The sequence below is a fragment of the Oncorhynchus mykiss genome, chromosome 1 (assembly GCF_013265735.2).
Source record: "Oncorhynchus mykiss isolate Arlee chromosome 1, USDA_OmykA_1.1, whole genome shotgun sequence".
Taxonomy (NCBI): Eukaryota; Metazoa; Chordata; class Actinopteri; order Salmoniformes; family Salmonidae; genus Oncorhynchus; species Oncorhynchus mykiss.
In genome coordinates this window covers 57,181,435-57,202,341 of record NC_048565.1, presented here as the reverse complement: position 1 = coordinate 57,202,341, position 20,907 = coordinate 57,181,435, and the positions used below count along the sequence as shown (strand labels likewise).

Sequence of the window (20,907 nt, the reverse complement as noted above, 5' to 3'; positions counted from 1 at the left end):
CACCCATTCCTTGTTTGGATGGACCACTGGAACCTAGAGTATTTACGAGCAGCCAAGAGGCCGAACCTGCGTCAAGGCCAGGTGGGGCCTATTGTTCGCCAGGTTTGACTTCACCCTCTCCTACCGGACGGCATCTAAGAACATCAAGGCCGATGCGTTATCCGGGTGAATGACACTGAGGATTGGAGGGAGAAAGTGACACCCATTATTCCCCTGTCCCGCATTGCGGCTCCTGTAGTGTGGAATGTGGATGCGGACAACCGTCGAGCCCTGCCCACTGCCCCGAGGGGCGTACCTACGTGCCCTCTGATGTGCAGGACCATCTCCTCGCCTGGGCACACACAGCACCTGTGTTGGGGCACCCGGGTATAGCCCGTACTATCGACTGTCTCTCCGCCAAGTACTGGTGGAATATCTTGGCTTAGGATGTCCGGGTTAACGTCTCTTCCTGCTCCCCCTGCGCACAGATCAAGACACCAATACAACTCCCCTTTGGCAAACTCCACCCGCTGCCAGTACCACATTAACCCTGGTCCCATCTCTCCATGGACTTTGTCTCAGACCTTCCCCCCTCGGAGGGGCACACCCCCATCCTGGTCGTTGTGGACTGGTTTTCAAAAGCATGTAGTTTGATTCCTTTGCCCGGTCTCCCTACGGCCATGCAGACCGCGGTGGCTCTCTTCTTTCACGTATTCCGGCAATACGGGATCCCGGAGGACATCGTGTCTGACCGTTGGTCCTCAGTTCACCTCGCGTGTCTGGAAGGCCTTCATGGAACAACTGGGGGTTACGGTCAGCCTCACTTCCGGGTACCGTCCCCAATCAAATGGTCAATCAAGTGTGCCAAGGAGTTATGGAACACAGCGCACACCCGTCTCCAGCATGTCGTCCTCCGGCAGAAGGCGCAGGCCAATCGTCACCACAGTGTGGCCTCGGTCTTTCACCCCAGTGACAGGGTCTGGCTTTCTACAAAGGATCTGCCCCTCCGCCTGCCCTGCTGGAAGCCTTTTCCCCCTCCTGTGCAGCTCAGGCGTTCGGCGTCACCAGCCTTCCACCAGCTGCTGAACCTGCTGCTATATAGTGCTTTAATGAACTCAGTAGTTCAGAACCTGTGACTGCCTCCTGCCTACTCCTCTCTAAACTTGTGACAATCTTCTTCACTTGTGAAGAGTTTCAGAGGGTCTTACCATTTTATGGTCTTGTAGGTTAAAACCCTTTGTCGGACGTGTAGCCACCCCTCCATCTGTAGAGATTTAATTAACCATAGGTAACATATTCAGCTCGAACTGCACGTTGACTGGTCTCAATGGTTGATTATTCAGGGTACAGCTATGAAGGCAGCAACCCGGCACGTTTTGGTATAATGTACATTTCGTTACGAGTCCTTTCAACTCTGGTTGAAAGGGGGGGGGCGTTCCATCATGCCGGCATAAAGTCTGTGCTCACGTGGTCTCACGTAGTCTCTCTGTGTAACACTCAGACATCCCATTCTCAGTACTGCAGAGCCAAAGGCAGAGTTTCTGCAAGGTATTTACGATCTGGTTGTTAAGTCATTAACCGGGCCTACTCCCCCAGGAGAGAGTTTGGCTATCTGTCAGCCATTGAACTAGATGATCTGGCACCTTTGATCCTCACCCAGTAGAGAGAGTCATGACAAACTGATCATAGACGAAAATGAGGAAGCCTATAGGGAAGATGTGTGTGTGTGTGATGTGTGTGGCGCCAGGACAACAACCTCTCCCTTAATGTCAACAAGTCAAAGGAGCTGATCGTGGACTACAGAAAACGGTGGGGTGAGCACGCCCTCATCCATGTCAATGAGGCTGTACATTCTTAGAAAAAAAGAGTGAACAAAGGGTTTTCCAGCTGTCCACATAGGCAAACCCTTTTAAGTTCCAGGTAGAACCGTCGTGGAAATTCTACACCGTGTCATAGAAATTACCACTAGGGATACTCAAAGTCGATCTTAAATGAATCAATGTTTATTATCAGCATGCTGGAGAGGTTGCAACAAACGTAATGCACCATAGTGAACATCTGTCAGAAGCTCTGCTGGGGTAGTCAAAGCAGTTGTCTTATATGTGGCTATACACAGATGAGTTATATTTGCATGATTTAGCATTATTAATTCATCATTACCGTATTGTTTCAATCAGGTGACAGACTAATACTGGTTAATAACATGTGACAGACCAATACCTCACTAGGCTTCTTCTTTCTAAACTGAGACCTTGAAACTGAGATATTTTTTGTTCTCAAAACAAGGTTTGGGCGTACTGCCAAATTGCAGGTACTGTTAGCGAGGATTTGTTCAGTCAGTCACTTGCATGAACACAGAAATTGGTTTATAAAAAAGCACAAATGTAGAACATAAAAATTGCTAAATAGAAAAGCACAAGTATACATTTTCCATAACAGAATGCTTTTGGATTCCACGTTAACCCTCTGTAGAAAGGGTTTTACAGTACATGGAGCTCCAAAGGGAATCAAAAGGGTTGTACTTTTACCAAAAAAGGGTTCTGCAAAGGGTTCTCCTATGGGGACAGCCAAAGAAACCTTTAAGATTTTGGACAGCACCTTTTTTTCTAAGAGTGTACTGAAGTGGGTCGAGAGATTCAAACCCCTCGGTGTCCACATCACTAAGGTATTAACATGATTCACAAACAGTTGTGAAGAGGGCACGACAATGCCTCTTACCCCTCAGGAGGCTAAAAAGATTTGGCATGGGCCCTCAGATCCACAAAAAGTTCTACAGCTGCACCATTGAGAGCATCTTGGCCGGCTGCATTATTTCTTCGCAAAGCAACTGCAAGACACCTACAGAGGGTGGTGAGTATGGCCCACTACATCACTGGGGCCGAGCTTCTTGCCATACAGGACCTCTATATCAGGCGGTGTCAGAATAAGGCCCAAAAAAGTGTCAAAGACTCCAGCCAGCCAAGGCAAGCGATACCAGTGCACCAAGTCTGAAACCAACACGACCCACTCCCAAGCCATAAGACTGCTAAATTAGACCGCTAAATAGCTCATCAAATGACTACCTGGACTACCTGCATTGACCCTTCGTTGTACTACCTCTCCTGCAATGACTCTATGCACACATACTGGACTCTACCCACACACACGTACACTGACACCACATCTCAGACACACACACACACACACACACACACACACACACACACACACACACACACACACACAGAGCACACATGCATACTGATGCCACACACACACACACACTTTCACAGTCACCACATAAAATGCTGCTACTGCCTCTTATCTATCATTTTGCCTCGTCACTTTACCCCTACCTACAGTATATATACATAACTACCTCAATTAACTCGTACCCCTACACATCGACTTGGTACTGGTACTCCCTGTATATAGCCATGTTATTTTCACTCGTTATTGTTATTCGTTATTTACTGTGTATTTATTGCTTGTGTCACTATTTATATTTCTTGGAAGAGGATGTACATGCCTCTAAACGACACAAAACCCTGATTACCCACAATGCACCACTTTTGTCCGAACCTTTCCAATTGCCTGTGACATCGCTCTGTCACTTTTACAATAAAAGACAAAACCCTTTTCTATTTCCCTACTCTCACCTCTTTTCATCTCCCCGCTCCTCCCATTATCGACAGAGAGAGCAAAAGAAAGAGAGCAAAAAAAGAGAGGGAGAGAGTAATGGGACTATTTTCTCTTAAATCTCATTGTGTGTGTGATGTGTATCTACAGTGAACTCTTCGCGCCCCCACTTAGAGATGCTTTCTATGATTGCTTTGAGTCACTCTGCCCCCCCGATCCAATAAAGGTACAGCTGTAAATACCTGAAGGAGATTGGTTACATCCCAAATGGAACCCTACCCCTATAAAGTCTTATGGGCCCTGGTCAAAAGTAGTACACTATTTATACATTTTAATTTAACCTTTATTTAACTAGGCAAGTCAGTTAACCCCTGCTGTGTCTGGCTCCGCACACACCCCGTCCGGCCATCTAGATGTGTGAAAGATAGTGTATAAGCTAATGATCCATCATGTATAACATTCCTGGTAGTGTGTAAACTTAAATTATGTATTGCCATATCATTTTTGTATGTTCTTTATGTATCATTTGACCAATTTGGCACATTTGGGCAGACTTGATACAAAATATTGTCCAGTATTGAAATGCTTCACTGGATCAATCGGAAACTTTGCACACACATCTAAATTGCACCTAAACTGCAATAATACATTATGGCCTTTCTCTTGCATTTCAAAGATGATGAAAAAATGTAATAATAAAATAAGCATGCGTTTTTGTTTGTACTATCTTTTATCAGATCTAATGGGTTACATTATCCTACATTAATTTCACACTTACACAAACTTCAAAGTGTTTCCTTTCAAACGGTATCAAGAATATGCATATCCTTGCTTCAGGTCCTGAGCTACATGCAGTTAGATTTGGGTATGTAATTGTAGGCAAAAAAAAAAAAAAGTCCAATCTTTTTAAGAACAAATTCTTATTTATAATGACTGCCTACACTGGCCAAACCCGGACGACGCTATGGGACTCCCAATCACGACCGGTTGTGATAGAGCCTGGAATCAAACCAGGGTGTCTGTAGGGACACCACTGTACCAATCGGAAGCCCAGTGTAGGAAATAGGGTGCCATTTGGACGCATCTATTGAGTGCTTACTGCTTTCACTCCACCAGAACAATTTTAGCTCCAATATGACACCTCTCTCACTTTCTCATTCGCTATCTTGTTCACACTGGAAATGAATTGCACTTGCACTTATTTGCCTGTCTTCCCTGCCCGTCCTCCTCCGATACTCCCCCTGTGTCTCTCTCTCCGCTCTCTCTCTCTTTCTCTCTCTCTCTCTCTCTCTCTCCCCCGTTTCTCCCCTCCATTCTTCCCTCAGGGCACAGAGTTGAACGATGACCGTACACCGTCAGATGCCTCGGTGATGACCACCTTCACCATCCTGCTGATTGACAAGAATGACAACGCGCCCAAGTTCAACAGCTCTGAGTACCGTGTGCACATCACCGAGCTGGCCCAGGTGGGCTTCGCCCTGCCTCTCTTCATACAGGCTGAAGACAAGGATGAGGTGGGTTACCATCACCACGCATGCATGCCTGTAACAATATATATGGTAACAAAAGGTAACAAACGGTAATAAGCGGTAACACTTTGTTTGACACGGTTGAAAGTTCCTGGGATCAGGACAGAATAAGCAGGAAATCCGGAATCCTCCAACCGGGATATCTGGAAAAACTGAGAATCTTGGGAACTTTAATGGAATCTTGCAATCCTAGATGTTGCGTTGGCTCAGTACAGCAGTATAGATTCAGATGTAGTGTATTTTAGCAGTAGTGAGTAGTTGCAGAGGAGACATTGTGCTGTGCTGAGTGAGTGTGTCAGCCCAGTGGGAAAGCAGCCCTGTTCAACAGCATCCTCTTTAGTTTTCCATCATGTGTCCGCCACTTCCCATTAGCTCTATCTAACATCCCACCGCGCTGACACACAGACACACATACACATGCGCTCATAAACAGACACACAGACAATCTTCTTACACACACACTTGCTCGATCACTCACAGCAGCCCAAGACTAGGAGCCCCATTTGACTAGACTACAATTTAATTTGCTTTGGAAGATATGGGATAGAGCATCAAATTATACCTAACGAGGAAAATCAATCACCACAGGTTGAGATAAGCCGAAAGCTAGTCAACTCTGATTGATTCCAGCACCACAGCCGCCAGGATGAAATTTGATAGATAACTGCAAGTCAAGTGGAGAGAGAACGAGAAGGAGGGAGAGAAGGAGCAGAAGAGGGAGGTAGAGAGGTTGGGAAAGAGTGAAGAAGGTGTAGAGAAACTAGCATAACTAATGGAGTACTGGCAGGAAGTTAAGTGAATAGGGCAGTCATACAGACAGAGGGAAGCTGAGATAGTCAGAGTGAGAGGTGGAGGGAGAGAAGAAGAGAGAGAGAGAGAAAGGGGTGAGGATAGAGAGAGCGAGGCTGCGGGAGAGATAGAAAGACAGAGAGAGAGAGTGAGAGAGATGCAGAGAGACAGAGTATGTGTCTGGTGGAGAAATAGTGGCTTAGCAGCAAGTTTGTTTATTCATGTCATGGAGTGTGTTTGTCTTGTCAGCATGGCGATGGATAGGAGTGCTAGGAGCTCCTCCACCAGGTGGTGACGGGCACACCTGGTAGAGGATAAGAGGGGTGCTGCTCTCAGACTGCGCCCTATCCCCTATTCAACCCTCTGCCCCCAGAGGCTGTCAGAGTGTCAGAGCATATGTGTGTGTGTGTGTGTGTGTGTGTGTGTGTGTGTGTGTGTGTGCGTGTGCGCGCATGTGTGCACATGTGTGTGCGTTTGTGTGCGTTTGTGTGCGCATGTGCAGAAGTTGGCAGAGGAAATTTACAAAAAATAACACACGTGCATGGCATTTAAAAAAAAAAAAGAATGTTGCCATCCGACTCTCCTCAATTCCTCCCAGGCAAAATCATGCCTTTATCAATACAAGCTGTGCCCCTGTGAATTCTCCATAATAGATGCCTTTAGGTTTATTTCCATTCTTCTCTCTATTTTTTTTTATCTAGGCAAGTCAGTTAATATCAAATTCTTATTTACAATGACGGCCTAGGAACAGTGGGTTAACTGCCTGTTCAGGGTCAGAACGACAGATTTGCACCTTGTCAGCTCGGGGATTCGATCTGCCAACCTTTCGGTTACTAATCCAACACTCTAACCACTAGGCTACTCTGCCGCCCCAAATGGTGCCTCTAGGTAAGCTGGGTAGGCTCAAGGCGGACAGCTACATAGCTACAGTAGATGGATTTCAACCAGATCTACAGCGGAGAATGAATCAGAATGCAGGCCCACCTGGGTCATCCCTATTCAACCCCCAGCTTAACTACACTCCCTATCTGTCCATCACTAGTGATGAGTACCTAATGGCACCAAAGTCCCTATATAGTGCATTACTTTTGACCGGGGCCAGTACACACAAATGGTGCTATGTTTACTGAACAAAAATATAAACGCAACATGCAATAATTTCAACGATTTTACTGAGTTACAGTTCATATAAAGACATCAGTCAGTTGAAATAACTAGAACCATATCTATGGATTTCACATGACTGGGCAGGGGTGCAGCCATGGGGAGCCAGGCCCAGCCAATCAGAAGGAGTTTTTCTCCACAAAAGACCCCCCACCCCCTTTCAGACGATCCCACAGGTGAAGAAGCCATTAAAGCACCCTTTTAAGGTTCTGAGACTGACAAAAAAAGCTCCCACATGAGTAAGAGACGAATGGGAGCATGATGTTCCCTGTTAAGATAATGTATATATTAGTGTTGGGAAAATTATGCTTTCTGAAGCCTTTGGGGCTTTCACCAAATTGTGTCGAAAAAGTGTTAATTCCTCAGAGCTTTTAACACAGTGCACACTAGTCAGGTTGATGGGTTATCTTGGCAAAGCAGAAATGCTCAATGACAGGAACGTAAACACATTTTGACCTACCGGCTGAAATCGGTCTTATAAAGCGTGATTTGAAGTGATTTGTTTTTTTACATTGGATAAAAGTAGAGACTCAGAGCTACAACATGGTATATCAAACACCACATTTTTGAGGAACAATGAGAAAGTAATTCTGATTTGAAAGTTGATAAACTTGTAAACTCACTTTTGAGAAAAGGGCCTTTGAATGTTTTGGTACCTATTGGAGAGCTCTCCTTTGTCTACACCCATTCAGCATGGTTCACACCCTCTTAAGCCAGCCCCACCCAATTCTTCAAGGATTCATGTGTGAGATCATGTACTAAACATAGTAGTAAAAATGAAGACTAAAAGTGGTAAAAGTAGTAGCCTACAATAAGGACAAATTCCAGGAGAACAGAAAGTTCCAGATAAAAATATTTTATAAATATTAGATGACGCTATCCCAGACACACTTCAAATCAAATCAAAGTGTATTTGTCACGTTCCAAATAAAACAGGTGTAAGACCTTACAGTGAAATGCTTACTTACAGGCTCTAACCAATGGTGCCAAAAAAAATGGTGTGTGTGTGTGTGTTTAAGTAAAGAAATAAAACCACAGTAAAATGACATTTGAAAAAAGAGTAGCAAGGCTATTATTCAGACACCTTTTAGTCAGGCTTATTGAGGTAGTATGTACAAGTAGGTATCGTTAAATGACTATGCATGTATGATGAATAGAGAGTAGCAGAAGTGTAAAAAGAGGGGTTGGCGGGTTGTGTGACACAATGCAGATAACCCGGTTAGCCAATGTGAGGGAGCACTGGTTGGTCTGGCCATTTCCGTAGTATGTACATGGATGTAGAGTTAAAGTGACTATGCATATAAGATAAACAGAGAGTAGCAGCAGCATAGAAGAGGGGTTGGGGGGGCACACAATGCATATAGTCTGGGTTACCTGTTCAGGAGTCTTATGGTTTGGGAGTAAAAACTGAAGGAAGTTTTTACCCCCAAAAAGAAGCCTTTTTGTCCTAGACTTGGCACTCCGGTACAGCTTGCCATGCTGTAGTAGAGAGAACAGTCTATGACTGGGGTGGCTGGGGTCTTTGACAATTTGTAGGGTCTTCCTCTGACACCGCCTGGTGTAGAGGTCCTGGATGGCAGGCAGCTTTTCCCCAGTGATGTACCGTGCACACTACTCTCTGAAGTGCCTTGCGGTCGGAGGCCGAGCAATTGCCGTGCCGGGCAGTGAAGCAACCGGTCAGGATGCTCTCAATGTTGCAGCTGTAGAACCTTTTGAGAATCTCAGGACCCATGCCAAATCCTTTTAGTTTCCTGAGGGGGAATAGGCTTTGTCCTCTTCACGACTGTCTTGGTGTGTTCGGACCAATCTAGTTTGTTGTTGATGAGGACACCAAGGAATTTGAAGCTCTCAACCTGCTCCACTACAGCCCCGTCGATGAGAATGGGGACATGCTCGGTGCTCCTTTTCCTGTAGTCCACAATCATCTCCTTAGTCTTGGTTACGTTGGGGGTTAGGTTGTTATTCTTGCACCACCCGGCCAGGTCTCTGACCTCCTCCCTATAGGCTGTCTCGTCGTTGTCAGTGATCAGGCCTACCACTGTTGTGTCGTCAGCAAACTTAATGATGGTGTTGGAGTCGTGCAAAGGGCATGAGTGGTCAAACATTTCGATTAGACTTCCACAAGCTTCCCACAATAAGTTGGGTGAATTTTGGCCCATTTCTCCTGACAGAGTTGTTCTAACTGAGTCAGGTTTTCAGGCCTCCTTGGACATTTCTCCAAAAAGTACGATCCCCATGTGCAGTTGCAAACCGTAGTCTGTCTTTTTTATGGCGGTTTTGGAGCAGTGGCTTCTTCCTTGCTGAGCGGCCTTTAGGTTGTGTCGTTATAGGACTCGTTTTACTGTGGATATAGACACTTTTCTACCTGTTCCCTCCAGCATTTTCACAAGGACCTTTGCTGTTGTTCTGGGATTGATTTGCACTTTTTGCACGAAAGTACATTAATATCAGGAGACAGAACTTGTCTCCTTCCTGAGTGGTATGATGGCTGTGTGGTCCCATGGTGTTTATACTTGAGTACTATTGTTTGTACAGATGAACATGGTACCTTCAGGTGTTTGGAAATTGCTCCCAAGGATGAACCAGACGTGTGGAGGTCTACATTTTTTTTCTGAGGTCGTGGCTGATTTCTTTTGATTTTCCCACGATGCCAAGCAGGGAGGCACTGAGTTTGAAGGTAGGCCTTGAAATACATCCACAGGTATGCCTCCAATTCACTCAAATGATGCCAATTAGCCTATCAGAAGCTTCTAAAGCCATGACATAATCTTCTGGCATTTCCCAAGCTGTTTAAAGGCACAGTCATCTTATTATATATAAACTTCTGACCCACTGGAATTGTGACACAGTGAATTATAAGTGAAATAATCTGTCTGTAAACAATTGTTGGAAAAATTACTTGTGTCATGCACAAAGTCAATGTCCTAATTGACTTGCCAAAACTATAGTTTGTTAACAAGAAATTTGTTGAGTGGGTGAAAAAGTGTTTTAATGACTTCAACCTAAGTGTATGTAAACTTCCGACTTCAACTGTATGTGCTGCCAAAAAATACAACTAATTATTGCTTTCTAAAAGAAACTCACCATCGAAGAAAGCACTGGCATAATGGTGAAATCAGTGGGATCTCGCATTTTGAAACACGTTTCAAAAAAGCATGTGATTAAACGAAGATATCATTGATCACATGTTAATCTAACCTTGAAATGAGCATTGGTACATTTTGTCGGATCAGCTGTGCTTTGAAAACTGCATCGGCTCTCTGGTATCAAACGTCCCATCACTTGTCTATATTTACTATTATCTACTTAACCTGATAGTAAGTTATATTACATTTAAAATGGAGGTGTAGTTATCACTATTTAAACATAAATGAATTAAATTATACATAGTAAGTTATTCAAAGTTGGTGTTAATTAGGATAGCTCTACATTTAAAGTTGACATAACTATGTTGCTATTGATTTAACTAGGAAGTGTAAGTTAAACTGACAAATGGTGAAGTTAACTGTATTGTATTAGTCAAAGTAAATTTGGTGTGAGTTAGTATAACTTCACATTTAAAGTTTGTATTGCTTGAAATATGCTGCACAACTTTTTGACTGGAAATAATACGTTGAAACAACAACAAAGAATTACCGTGTAGTTCACTATGTAGGGACTAGGGTGCCATTTGGGGTGCAACCCTAGATTAACACACACACACAGCATACACAGGTTAACACAACAACAAAGACACTACCTCACTCCACAATAACACACATACACATGAATGCATGTACAAACACCTGCACATAAAAAGGTATGCACTGATACATATGCTCAACACAACAAAAAAGATCTGAATCGTAAAAACCAGTAGAGACTGATGAAAGGTAGAATGTTGAGGATTGGCTCATTGTAATGTCTGGAATTGAATTAATGGAACAATATCAACAACATGCAAATTAAAGTTCTGTATTCATAAATATTTCTCCCACTGCCAGCCTCCACTTGTCACAATTACAAGGCAGAGTTGACATTGACAGATGCATTACTAGATGCACTGCTAACCCACACGTCGAGAGGGAGAGTGTCAGAGATGTTCCATTTTTACTAGTGGGTGACACAAGTGGTAGTTACAGAGCTCTTTCTTCATCACTCTTCTCTGTTTGAATCTAAAACTTTCCGCTCAAAACTCGTCACTAAACTTTGTGACAGCCACATCTGACAGGACCTTGGTATGAGAGCTTCTGAGATAAAGAGAGAGAGGCAAATGGATGGGCAATTACGGGCAGTTTGAAGTGACATCCCTGCATATTGAATTTTTTTAAAAATAGCCAGTCATCAGCCACAATGGTTCTCTGCGAGATGAAAAACAAAACAAAAACATAGGGCCATTTTAACCGCCAAACATAATGCCCTCCACCATCGATCCACTGTCTGAGCCCTAAATGGCCCTCTATTCCCTATAAAGTGAATACCTTGGTAAAATAAAATATTTGGTTGTGCTAAAGGAGGGATTTGAGCTAAGGGATACTGTGAATAATGTGACACTCATCTTGAAGGAGCCAATAATGGTGTGAAATGGTGAAAGTCAACATGTAAAAAGTGAGCTTTATGAGTTTGTGTTTGATACGTTTTATTTGTATTTGATCAAATATAAAACAGTTGTAAATAACACAATAGTGGCATGTTGCATGTTCTTCATGTTACGCCAGCCTTTGTTTTCTCTTAATCTCTGACTACGACAACAAAAATGATGTCACTGGATCATGTGTACGCACACTAAACCAACATGACTAAGAGCAAAAGACCAGGATTAAATCTGAAACCTCGCTATTGTGCGCTTGACATTGAAGCTTTTACCTTGAATGTGATCTCCGCGAACATGGTAACATTGCCTTTAAAAGCTGCATTGTCTACAAGCGTGATCTGAGTGAATCCCAGCCTAAGTGTAGCCGGAGCGATTTAGATAGTCATGCTTGTCAACATGGCTCCTTAAACATCCTCATTTCCTCGACAGCACACCTTATCCTCTCATTGTGTCATTCTGATTTCATCAAACACACACACACACACGCACGCACACACAGTCAGACGGTCCGCAAACATACCTCACACACACACACATACACATACAATTCTGATTTAAACGCATGGCTTCAATGAGCTGCCATTGGCGTTGTAATCATCACTTTAGTAGAAGTGACGGCAGCTGTAGCAGTGGCAGCTTTGTGGGCATGGAGATTTGCTCTATTCTGTACTCAAACGCCCAATTACAATTTACATAATGTTAAGCAATACGGTGGAGTGACTTTTATGTGGGAGAGATAAAGAGAGGACGATTCAGATGAGGATACGAGATTATGAACTCCAATAGGGCTCTGGTCAAAAGTAGTGCACTATGTACTGAATAGGGTGCAATATGGAGCGCAACCCGTTGCCTGCCGACAGTTGTCAGACGGATGTTTGGGTCTATTTAGTGGGTTCTAATCTTCACTTGTTTATTTTTTCAGGGGTTGATTTTTTTCCCTCCGTTGTTTGTTCTCTCTTCTTGTCTTTTTCTGCAAAAAAGAGAACCCTCCAGGTTAAATGTTTATTGAACTCCGAAAAATGTTCTCTCTGCGGATCAATCATTCTCCCGCTGTCGTCATGAGCCATTTCGCTGGCAAATGGATTCCCACAGAAATAGAAAAGGGGTCTTTATAATTGGCTGCGGGTGGTGAGACACAGTTCATAACCATGCCACATGCTCTCAGTGGTTTGTGTTGTGTGGGTAGGGTGGTGGTGTATTTGTGTGTGTGGTGGCTGGTGGTTTCCAGTCAGGGGAAGTTAGAGCAGCCGCTCTGAGATACGATCTAACCTCTGACCCTGCATCTCAAAGACAGAGATAAGAGAGAAAAGAGATAGATTACAGGTAGAGGGGTGGGTGTACATACTGAGATATATAGAGGGAGGGATGAGAGAGGATAGAGGAATGAAATGTAGAGATAATAAGAAGATAAATGTGCATGGATGGAGCCAATAATTGGTGAATGCATGCGTGTGCTTGGCATCAATCGAGCTCCCCATTTCTCAATGTTTTGAAGAGGTTTGTGCTCAGTCAAAATAAAGTCAGACATTTTCTGACTCTCACACTCCAGTAATTAAGGTTTTGTCTTGTACATGCTAGCAGTGTGTACACCAGGGGTGAGAAAAATAGGGCCTAAGCCGATTAACTGCGTGGTGGATTTAACGAAAAAAATATGTGCGTCTTAGTTCATAGAAGCTCAGTTACATGAGTAACCTTCGATGTCCACTATTGGCGTTTGGGAAAAACTGAGAGGTTTCTGGTTACTTCCTACAAATTTGACTCTAGCGTTTGTACGGTTGGAGCTATTAGCTATTATTACCCCATTCCTGAAAGCTAAGACTCTCAGAAACACATACATGCATTATAAACTATAGGAAAACATAGGATTTTTTTTTACACATGGTGCCGTTGCATTTGGAAACTTTTGGCAAAATTAGAATATACCCACTTTTCCTGGCACCACTCCACCACTGGTTATTGTCATTGGAAAGACCATGGTCTTGAATTGGACTCACGTTTTTCTGGACTTGTTCTTGACTCGGTCTCACCCCCCCCCCCCCCCCCCCCCCCTTTGGTCTTGGTCTTGACTCGATTTGCTCCTGTCTTGGTCTTGAATCGGTCTTGCTTTAGATGGTCTCGAACACAACACTGGTGTGTAAGAGTAAATGCTAGTGTGTGTATCTGTAAAAGTACATATGCTGAATGTATGATACTGCTAAGTATCTGGATCTTTATTGATTAACAAATAGTAATTCCTTTTTGCTACATATGTTGTTGCCATAGTACCATTTTAATAATTTTATGATTTAGATATCTAATGGCATGTGCTTGTGAGTCATCACCAGGACAGCAAACAGGACAGCAGTTCACTTTAATCAACAGTTTTCACTTCAATGTAAATATGCCGGAGTAGCAAAAGAGCAAATTTTAATCCATAGTCCTTAATGCAGTCCCACATCTCATACTGCAGCTTTTATTATCATCCATTTGAATATTTAACCAATATCTAACTCTCTCGCCCTTGTGACCCCTATCCCTCCCTCTCTCTATCCCTCCACCCTCTCCTCTAGGGAGTGAATAGTATGTTTCAGGTGTTCCTAACGGGGAACAACTCGGATCACTTCACCATCTCCCCCACGGCGGTGCAGGGCCGGGCTGACATCAGGATGAGGGTGGCCGTGCCTCTGGACTATGAGAATATTCGCGCCTACAGCTTCTCTGTGAGTTCAATCTGCACGCACACACACACACACACACACACACACACACACACACACACACACACACACACACACACACACACACACACACACACACACACACATACACACTAACGAACACACAAACGCATGCACACAAACACACACCCACACAAAAACTTGTTTACGGCACGTTCTTATTTCCGTTACAAACACACTATCAGTAAAATGTACAAGAGCAAGTCATCTAACGTATGGAGCACAGTGAGCAAAGACACAATGAGCAGGTTTCTAGGACCCAGATTTAAGGAGCGATTGGTACATCCATTTTTTTACTTTTAAATTAATTAATTATGTACAAAACATTTGGAACACTTGCTCTTTCTTTGACATAGACTATCCAGGTGACAGCTATAATCTCTTATTGATGTCACCTGTTAAATCCACTTCAATCAGTGTATATGAAGTGGAGGAGACAGGTGAAAGAAGGATTTTTAAGCCTTGAGACAGTTGAGACATGGATTGTGTATGTGTGCCATTTAGAGGGTGAATGGGAAAGACAAAAGGTTTAAGTGCCATTGAACGGGGTATGGTAGTAGGTGCCAGGCACACTGGTTGAGTGTGTCAAGAACTGCAACGCTGCTGGATTTTTCACACTCATCAGTCAATTTAGTATGCCTACTCCTGGACTAAAACACACTTTCAATTGACATTCTCCATATGGCATGCTTTTTAGAAAATATATAGAATTCATCTTTGTTCCTGGAAACTGACCCATAGTGTTTTTTCAGTGATTTGAACTGCAACTGTAAGTTTATGTTTAGGTCCACACATCCTGAGAACCAAAGCATGGTAGCGCTATAAAGACAGTAACGGTATATAGTCACATTAGGTAAAACACGTACTAAAGCGAGGTCCATGCAGAAATTATTTGTCGAGATCGGTGTGGAAGAACTTGACTGGCCTGCACAGAGCCCTGACATCAACCCCATTGAACACCTTTGGGATGAATTGGAGTGCACACTGCGAACCAGCCCTAATCGCCCGACATTGGTGCCAGACCTCACTAATGCTCATGGCTGAATAGAAGCAAGTTTCTGCAGCAATGTTCCAACATCTAGTGGAAGGCCTTCCCAGAATAGAGGATGCTGTTATAACAGCAAAGGCTGGACCAACTCCATATTAATGCCCATGATTTTGGAATGAGATGTTAGACGAGCAGGTGTCCAGACTTTGTCATGTAGTGTATAATAATAGATGCATTTGGCAAGATGGAATTGGTAATTGTCTGATGGGTGACAATACTATGAATTGTCAAATTGTGAATAAAGAGACTGATGGACAGTGCAGCTTGTGAACGGAGAACATGCATTTTCAACAAATATTTTCCAATCAAATGCAGTCCAGACGTTTTGATTCCTATAAACCACCAGAATGACCAGAGCCTAAGTGTTTTAACACACATACATATGCCAAACAACTCTACAAAATTAGCTGATGGGTTTTGTTTTGATTATTGTAGGTGTAGTTCAATATGAAATACAGTAACTTACTTGCCGCTGGCTGCCTGTAAGTTATTGTCAAATTCACAGCAACCGCTATAAAGTGAAGGTGGCAACAGAGCATTTTAACTTTTTGACCTTCTATTAAGTATTAGAGTCTCTCCCCTCTCTCTTTCAGCTATTTGCCAATGAGTCCATGTCAGACCATGTGGGTTTTGCTCGTATCTACATTGACCTGATCAATGAGAATGACAACCGGCCCATCTTCAGTAAACCTCTGTACAACATCAGTCTGCCTGAGAACACTCCCAGAGGCACCTCCCTGCTACGCATCCAGGTAAGGTTATCACTGCAACATGCTATAACACACTGTAACACACACACAGCTTGTCACTGGATTACACTGTAGCATGCTGTGGTATGGTGTATGTTGTGCTGTAACACCCCTTGCCTAGGTAAGCTCGTTACAATCTCCCCGAAGTATGGTTTACCCTGTTGGAGCAGTAGTTAGCTGGGAGACCCCGGTTCAAGAACATCAAAGGGCATTGCACTGTCTCGTTTGCTGCATGTACCAATTGCTGTATGGTATACTGTAGCTACCTAAAACCATGTAAATCTGATATTAACACAGAGTGGCCAACCAAAATCCTCAACATGTTGAAACAATCAAAACATTCTCATCAGGATCAGAGATGGCCTCCAGGTGAATGACCCTCACTGACACTCATCCTCGGTGTGTGTGTGTGTGTGTGTGTGTGTGTGTGTGTGTGTGTGTGTGTGTGTGTGTGTGTGTGTGTGTGTGTGTGTGTGTGTGTGTGTGTGTGTGTGTGTGTGTGTGTGTGTGTGTGTGTGTGTGTGTGTGTGTGTGTGTGTGTGTGCGTGCGTACGCGTGTGTGTGTGTTACTCTTCCTGTGTGTGGGAGTGAGCATGTGTGTGTGGGCAGGCATGTGTGCATGTGTGTGTCTCCTAGTACCACCCTGCCTTTATTACTCTCTACGTTTAATCCATACCAAGACCAGAGGTCACTATCATCTATATAATCTGACCTAGCAGTTTGACCATAGTCAAAGGTAGTGCACGAAATAGGGAATAGAGTGCCATTTGGGAAGCACTGCCGGTTATCTGCACATAGTTCCCACAATAACTGTATTACCATTAATTACGATGACAGTACTCTCAGACTTACACACACACACACTTAGACTCTAACCTGCTCCAGTAGATACAAGAAGCGCAAAAAGCATACGGTAGAAATCCATACTGTTTATAGACTGTGCGCTCGTGAAATTGAAATCGCGACACACCCGGGCAATCTAATACCCAATAAGTCTTCTTGATGACGTTCGCTGTGAGCAGGCGCACACACACACACACACACACACACACACACACACACACACACACACACACACACACACACACACACACACAAAGCAAGTCAGACATCGGCCACAAACACTCACACACACATCGAGGACACACAAAAACACTCAGGCCGGACACACTGCTGCACACTGCTTTCCTGACTAATCTCTCATGCTTCCATGTAACCTCAGTACAGTATGTCTGGTAACATTCTATAATAACTATCATGAATAAGCATCAATAAACATGTATAAACTATTAACACATTTATTTGTAAACATGTATAAACATTTATTAACAAGCATTTCTAAACATTTTAAGCTATCCATTCCATAAGCATTTAAATCATGTATAATTATTTGTAAAGCATAAAGACATTCACAAGCATTTGTATAGGTTCATTCATGAATGTTATTATAAAGTGTTACTGTATGTCTTTCGCTCTGTCCTGTCTGCTCTAGCTGCTATTTCACTAAGTCTCTTATCATCCTCCCCATTCTTACTCCCCTTCCTGTTTCCTCTCCCTCTCCCTCTTTCTCTCTCATCCCTCTCTTTCTGAAGCTGTTGTACTGTAGTGTCTAGCCAGTAAAGCCCAATTATTTTTGCTGTTATTTCACACACAGCACTTCAGCACTTCCAAGCTCACCACCACTGTTGAGACATTGTATCATTAATGTGACGACTGCTATTCATTGAATAATTAACTGTGTTCATAATTAACTCAGTAACCTGGGGCACCATGGGAAAAGTTTGTTTGAGTTACTGTTTCCCAAATTAACTCAAAGAATATCAGAATATCGATTTCATAGCAGTCGCTAATGAACTAATTTCCAGTTGCTAATTAATTCATTCATTTCAGTCTCATTCTGAACGTCGCATAATTCGTAAATCTACACAAACCCGGGTCTCACTAAATCATTCCGTATCACACCGATTGAGTTGATTATTTATTTACTAACGAGCTAAAGGATAATATAAGATAAACATAAACAAAACAGTCTAGGTTATTGGTTATAACTTCATACAATGGCAAAACAGGTCCCTAGCGGACCAACACAATATGACACATGTTACACAAGATGTGGATTTAGAGAGAGGAGAGTGCACAAGAGAAAAGCACATTTGTAAACTATGTTTAGTTTAGTTTAACACCTACCCAAACTGCCGCTCTAATTGGTCAGAATTATAATGAATGTATTTACTTGCTGAAAATCTGCGTTGGGTATGTCTTCATGGACCGAGTTCCGCTTAGGAGATTTAGGCAACGATCTTAGATGGCCGCGTTTCCTTCATCACCGGATGTATGTCTCTGATTGTCCACACAATGTCAGTGTCCTTTCTCTTGGTAGTCTGTTATCTTGCACTTATTCTGTGAGAGTGGACTTCTGAGGAGGATAATCAGCCATATCGATGCTCCCAGCTTGGGCAGGAAGGCCGTGTAGATAACCGATGACTGAAAGAGAATAACCAGTTGGTTCTTCTTGAATTCGCCTTCTAAGATACAGTAATCTACTGTAGCCTTGATTGTTAAGAGGTTCATTTGTCCTTTTCCTTGTGTTGCGTTTGGAATCACAACTATCCGTAGACCTTGGCTGCAGCAGGCGGTCAACTTAGTCTGGATGTAAATTCTTTATGGCATGCTCTCTGGGTTCCCTGTGGGGCGTAGCTCGTTACAAAGGAAAGGTATCAGGATTTTACTCTGATCTAGTTTCAGAGTAACAACTAAATTCACAGTTCATCTTTACAAAAACATTCTCTTTGATCTGGATATTCTCTACACAATGCACAGTATGTAAACATCATGTACATATTATGAAAATGAATGTTGTTTTTGTTATTTTATTGAAAGATAAATGACGACGTTATAACGAAAACATTAACTTGAAGAGTAAGTTAAATGTTTTCGTTATAACTTCGTCATTTATCTTTCAATAAAATAACAAAAACAACATTCATTGTCATATTCCATCGATCATTGTTACCACCATTTTGGCTGATGAAATATATTGTCCCAAAGGCCATTTATTGCATGTTACAGTTCTGAGGTAGATTCTCCATAAGGCCCACACAAAGACATTCCAGTCCCAAACATTAACAGGACCAAGGATTCTTAAGATTTACAATGGGCATGAGTTGTCATAACCCCCCCCCCCCCCCCAATCAATCCCTCTATACCTCTCCCCATCTGCGGGAACCTCACAGGTCAGTCATGACACCACTCACTAGTGTCAGAACGTCTGTATACACACTATACTGCATGTCATGACTTGGTGTGTGTGTGTAGGCGTGTTTGTCAGTGTGTCCATGCCAGAGGAGATGGTCGGTCAGAGGAGGAGGAGGAGAGGCGTGCACTCTAGTTTGGGGGTACATAATTTGAAAGCCAACCACTAGACCTTTCCACTATTCTAGTACCACAGTTGTGTACTTCACTCTATGCGGTCAACAGCTGCTGTCCTCTGTGAACACAGACACACACAAACACACTCATTGAGTGACCGACCATCTCCTCTGACTAAACAGATGTTTCCCCACTCCTCCAGCCTCTGTCCATAAATACATGTTAGAGCCGGGTTGGCTTTATGGCTGACACACCCACAAACACACACACAGTCCTGTGTCATACTGCCTCATCCCTCACCACCATCCCTCAAGGTCAGCACACGGACAGAGCAGAGAATTATCACGCTAGAGCCTGACAGACAGTCATCACACACACCTCACAAGTGTGTGTGTCTGTGTGCAAGTGAATGTGTGCATGTGTATATTCATGAAAGTGTTTGTCTGTGTGCATGCGCATGTGTCCCTTCTTGTGCTTTTGCGTGTACTTGTGTGCTATGTGTGAATAAATGCCAGTGAAGTAATTTCAATGAGTTAATGTGCATGTTGGTATGTGTATGTGGCTCTGCGCTCTGTTTCCGTTCATAGTTATGAACTAACGATTACAGATACCTATTTAATATGGGGAGGATATTGCTATTTGTTGGATATGCTCAGCCCTGATCAAACGAATGTATGACATCTTTCTATCCTGTGTGTGCACGGAAATGTATTAATGATGCCTTACTAATTCCTTAGATTAATAGGAAGACACATTATTCTTCTAAATATTCTGAGTAAAGATAAGCAATTTTACAGTACACCAAAAGTTGTGTATATAAATTGTATCATCATTAAAAAACATTCTGAAATTCTATTATCAATCAGCCACAGTTGCTATAAGGGATATTCAATGTGATAAAATGGGACTGACAGTACATACTGTATAAATCCTCTTAGCACTTCAGAGTGCCAATGTTAAATGTGAACAGACTTTTTAGGCAGTCATTGCCACACCAAGAACTCAGTGAACTAAGTCACAGACAGGGTGTGAACTGCACCAGATGGCAGGCAAATGCCATTTCAGCACCACACGCCTGGACAGACACTCTAACTCCTCCAGCTCACTGGAGAGCTCAGGGTCGTGTTCATTGGGGCACATAAAGTAAAATGTTTAAAACTGCTTGTGATGGAAAACAAAAATAATTATTTCATATTGGACTAGTTCAGATAGTACCTCTCTGTTTCGGACTATTTTCTTCTGTTTTGTGCCTCATGAACATGATCCAGCACTCAACCTGTGTGAGTCAGCTGTAAGTCAGTATGACAGTACTTGAAGGCTTATGTTAGTTAGTTAGTGAGTTAGTCTGTCAGCCAGCCAGTCAGCCCATCTG

At 43.1% G+C, this 20,907-nt stretch overlaps 1 protein-coding gene across 1 annotated transcript in view; it reads left to right on the top strand.

Moving 5' to 3' along the window:
- The window catches only part of cdh23 (cadherin-related 23), a 655,816-nt gene that overhangs the window by 358,083 nt on the left and 276,826 nt on the right, over nt 1-20,907 (top strand). Inside the window, exons 11-13 of the mRNA XM_036980724.1 lie at nt 4,923-5,111; nt 14,202-14,351; nt 16,011-16,169. Of these exons, the coding sequence (XP_036836619.1) occupies nt 4,923-5,111; nt 14,202-14,351; nt 16,011-16,169 (498 nt within the window). The remainder of the gene's footprint in view (nt 1-4,922; nt 5,112-14,201; nt 14,352-16,010; nt 16,170-20,907) is intronic.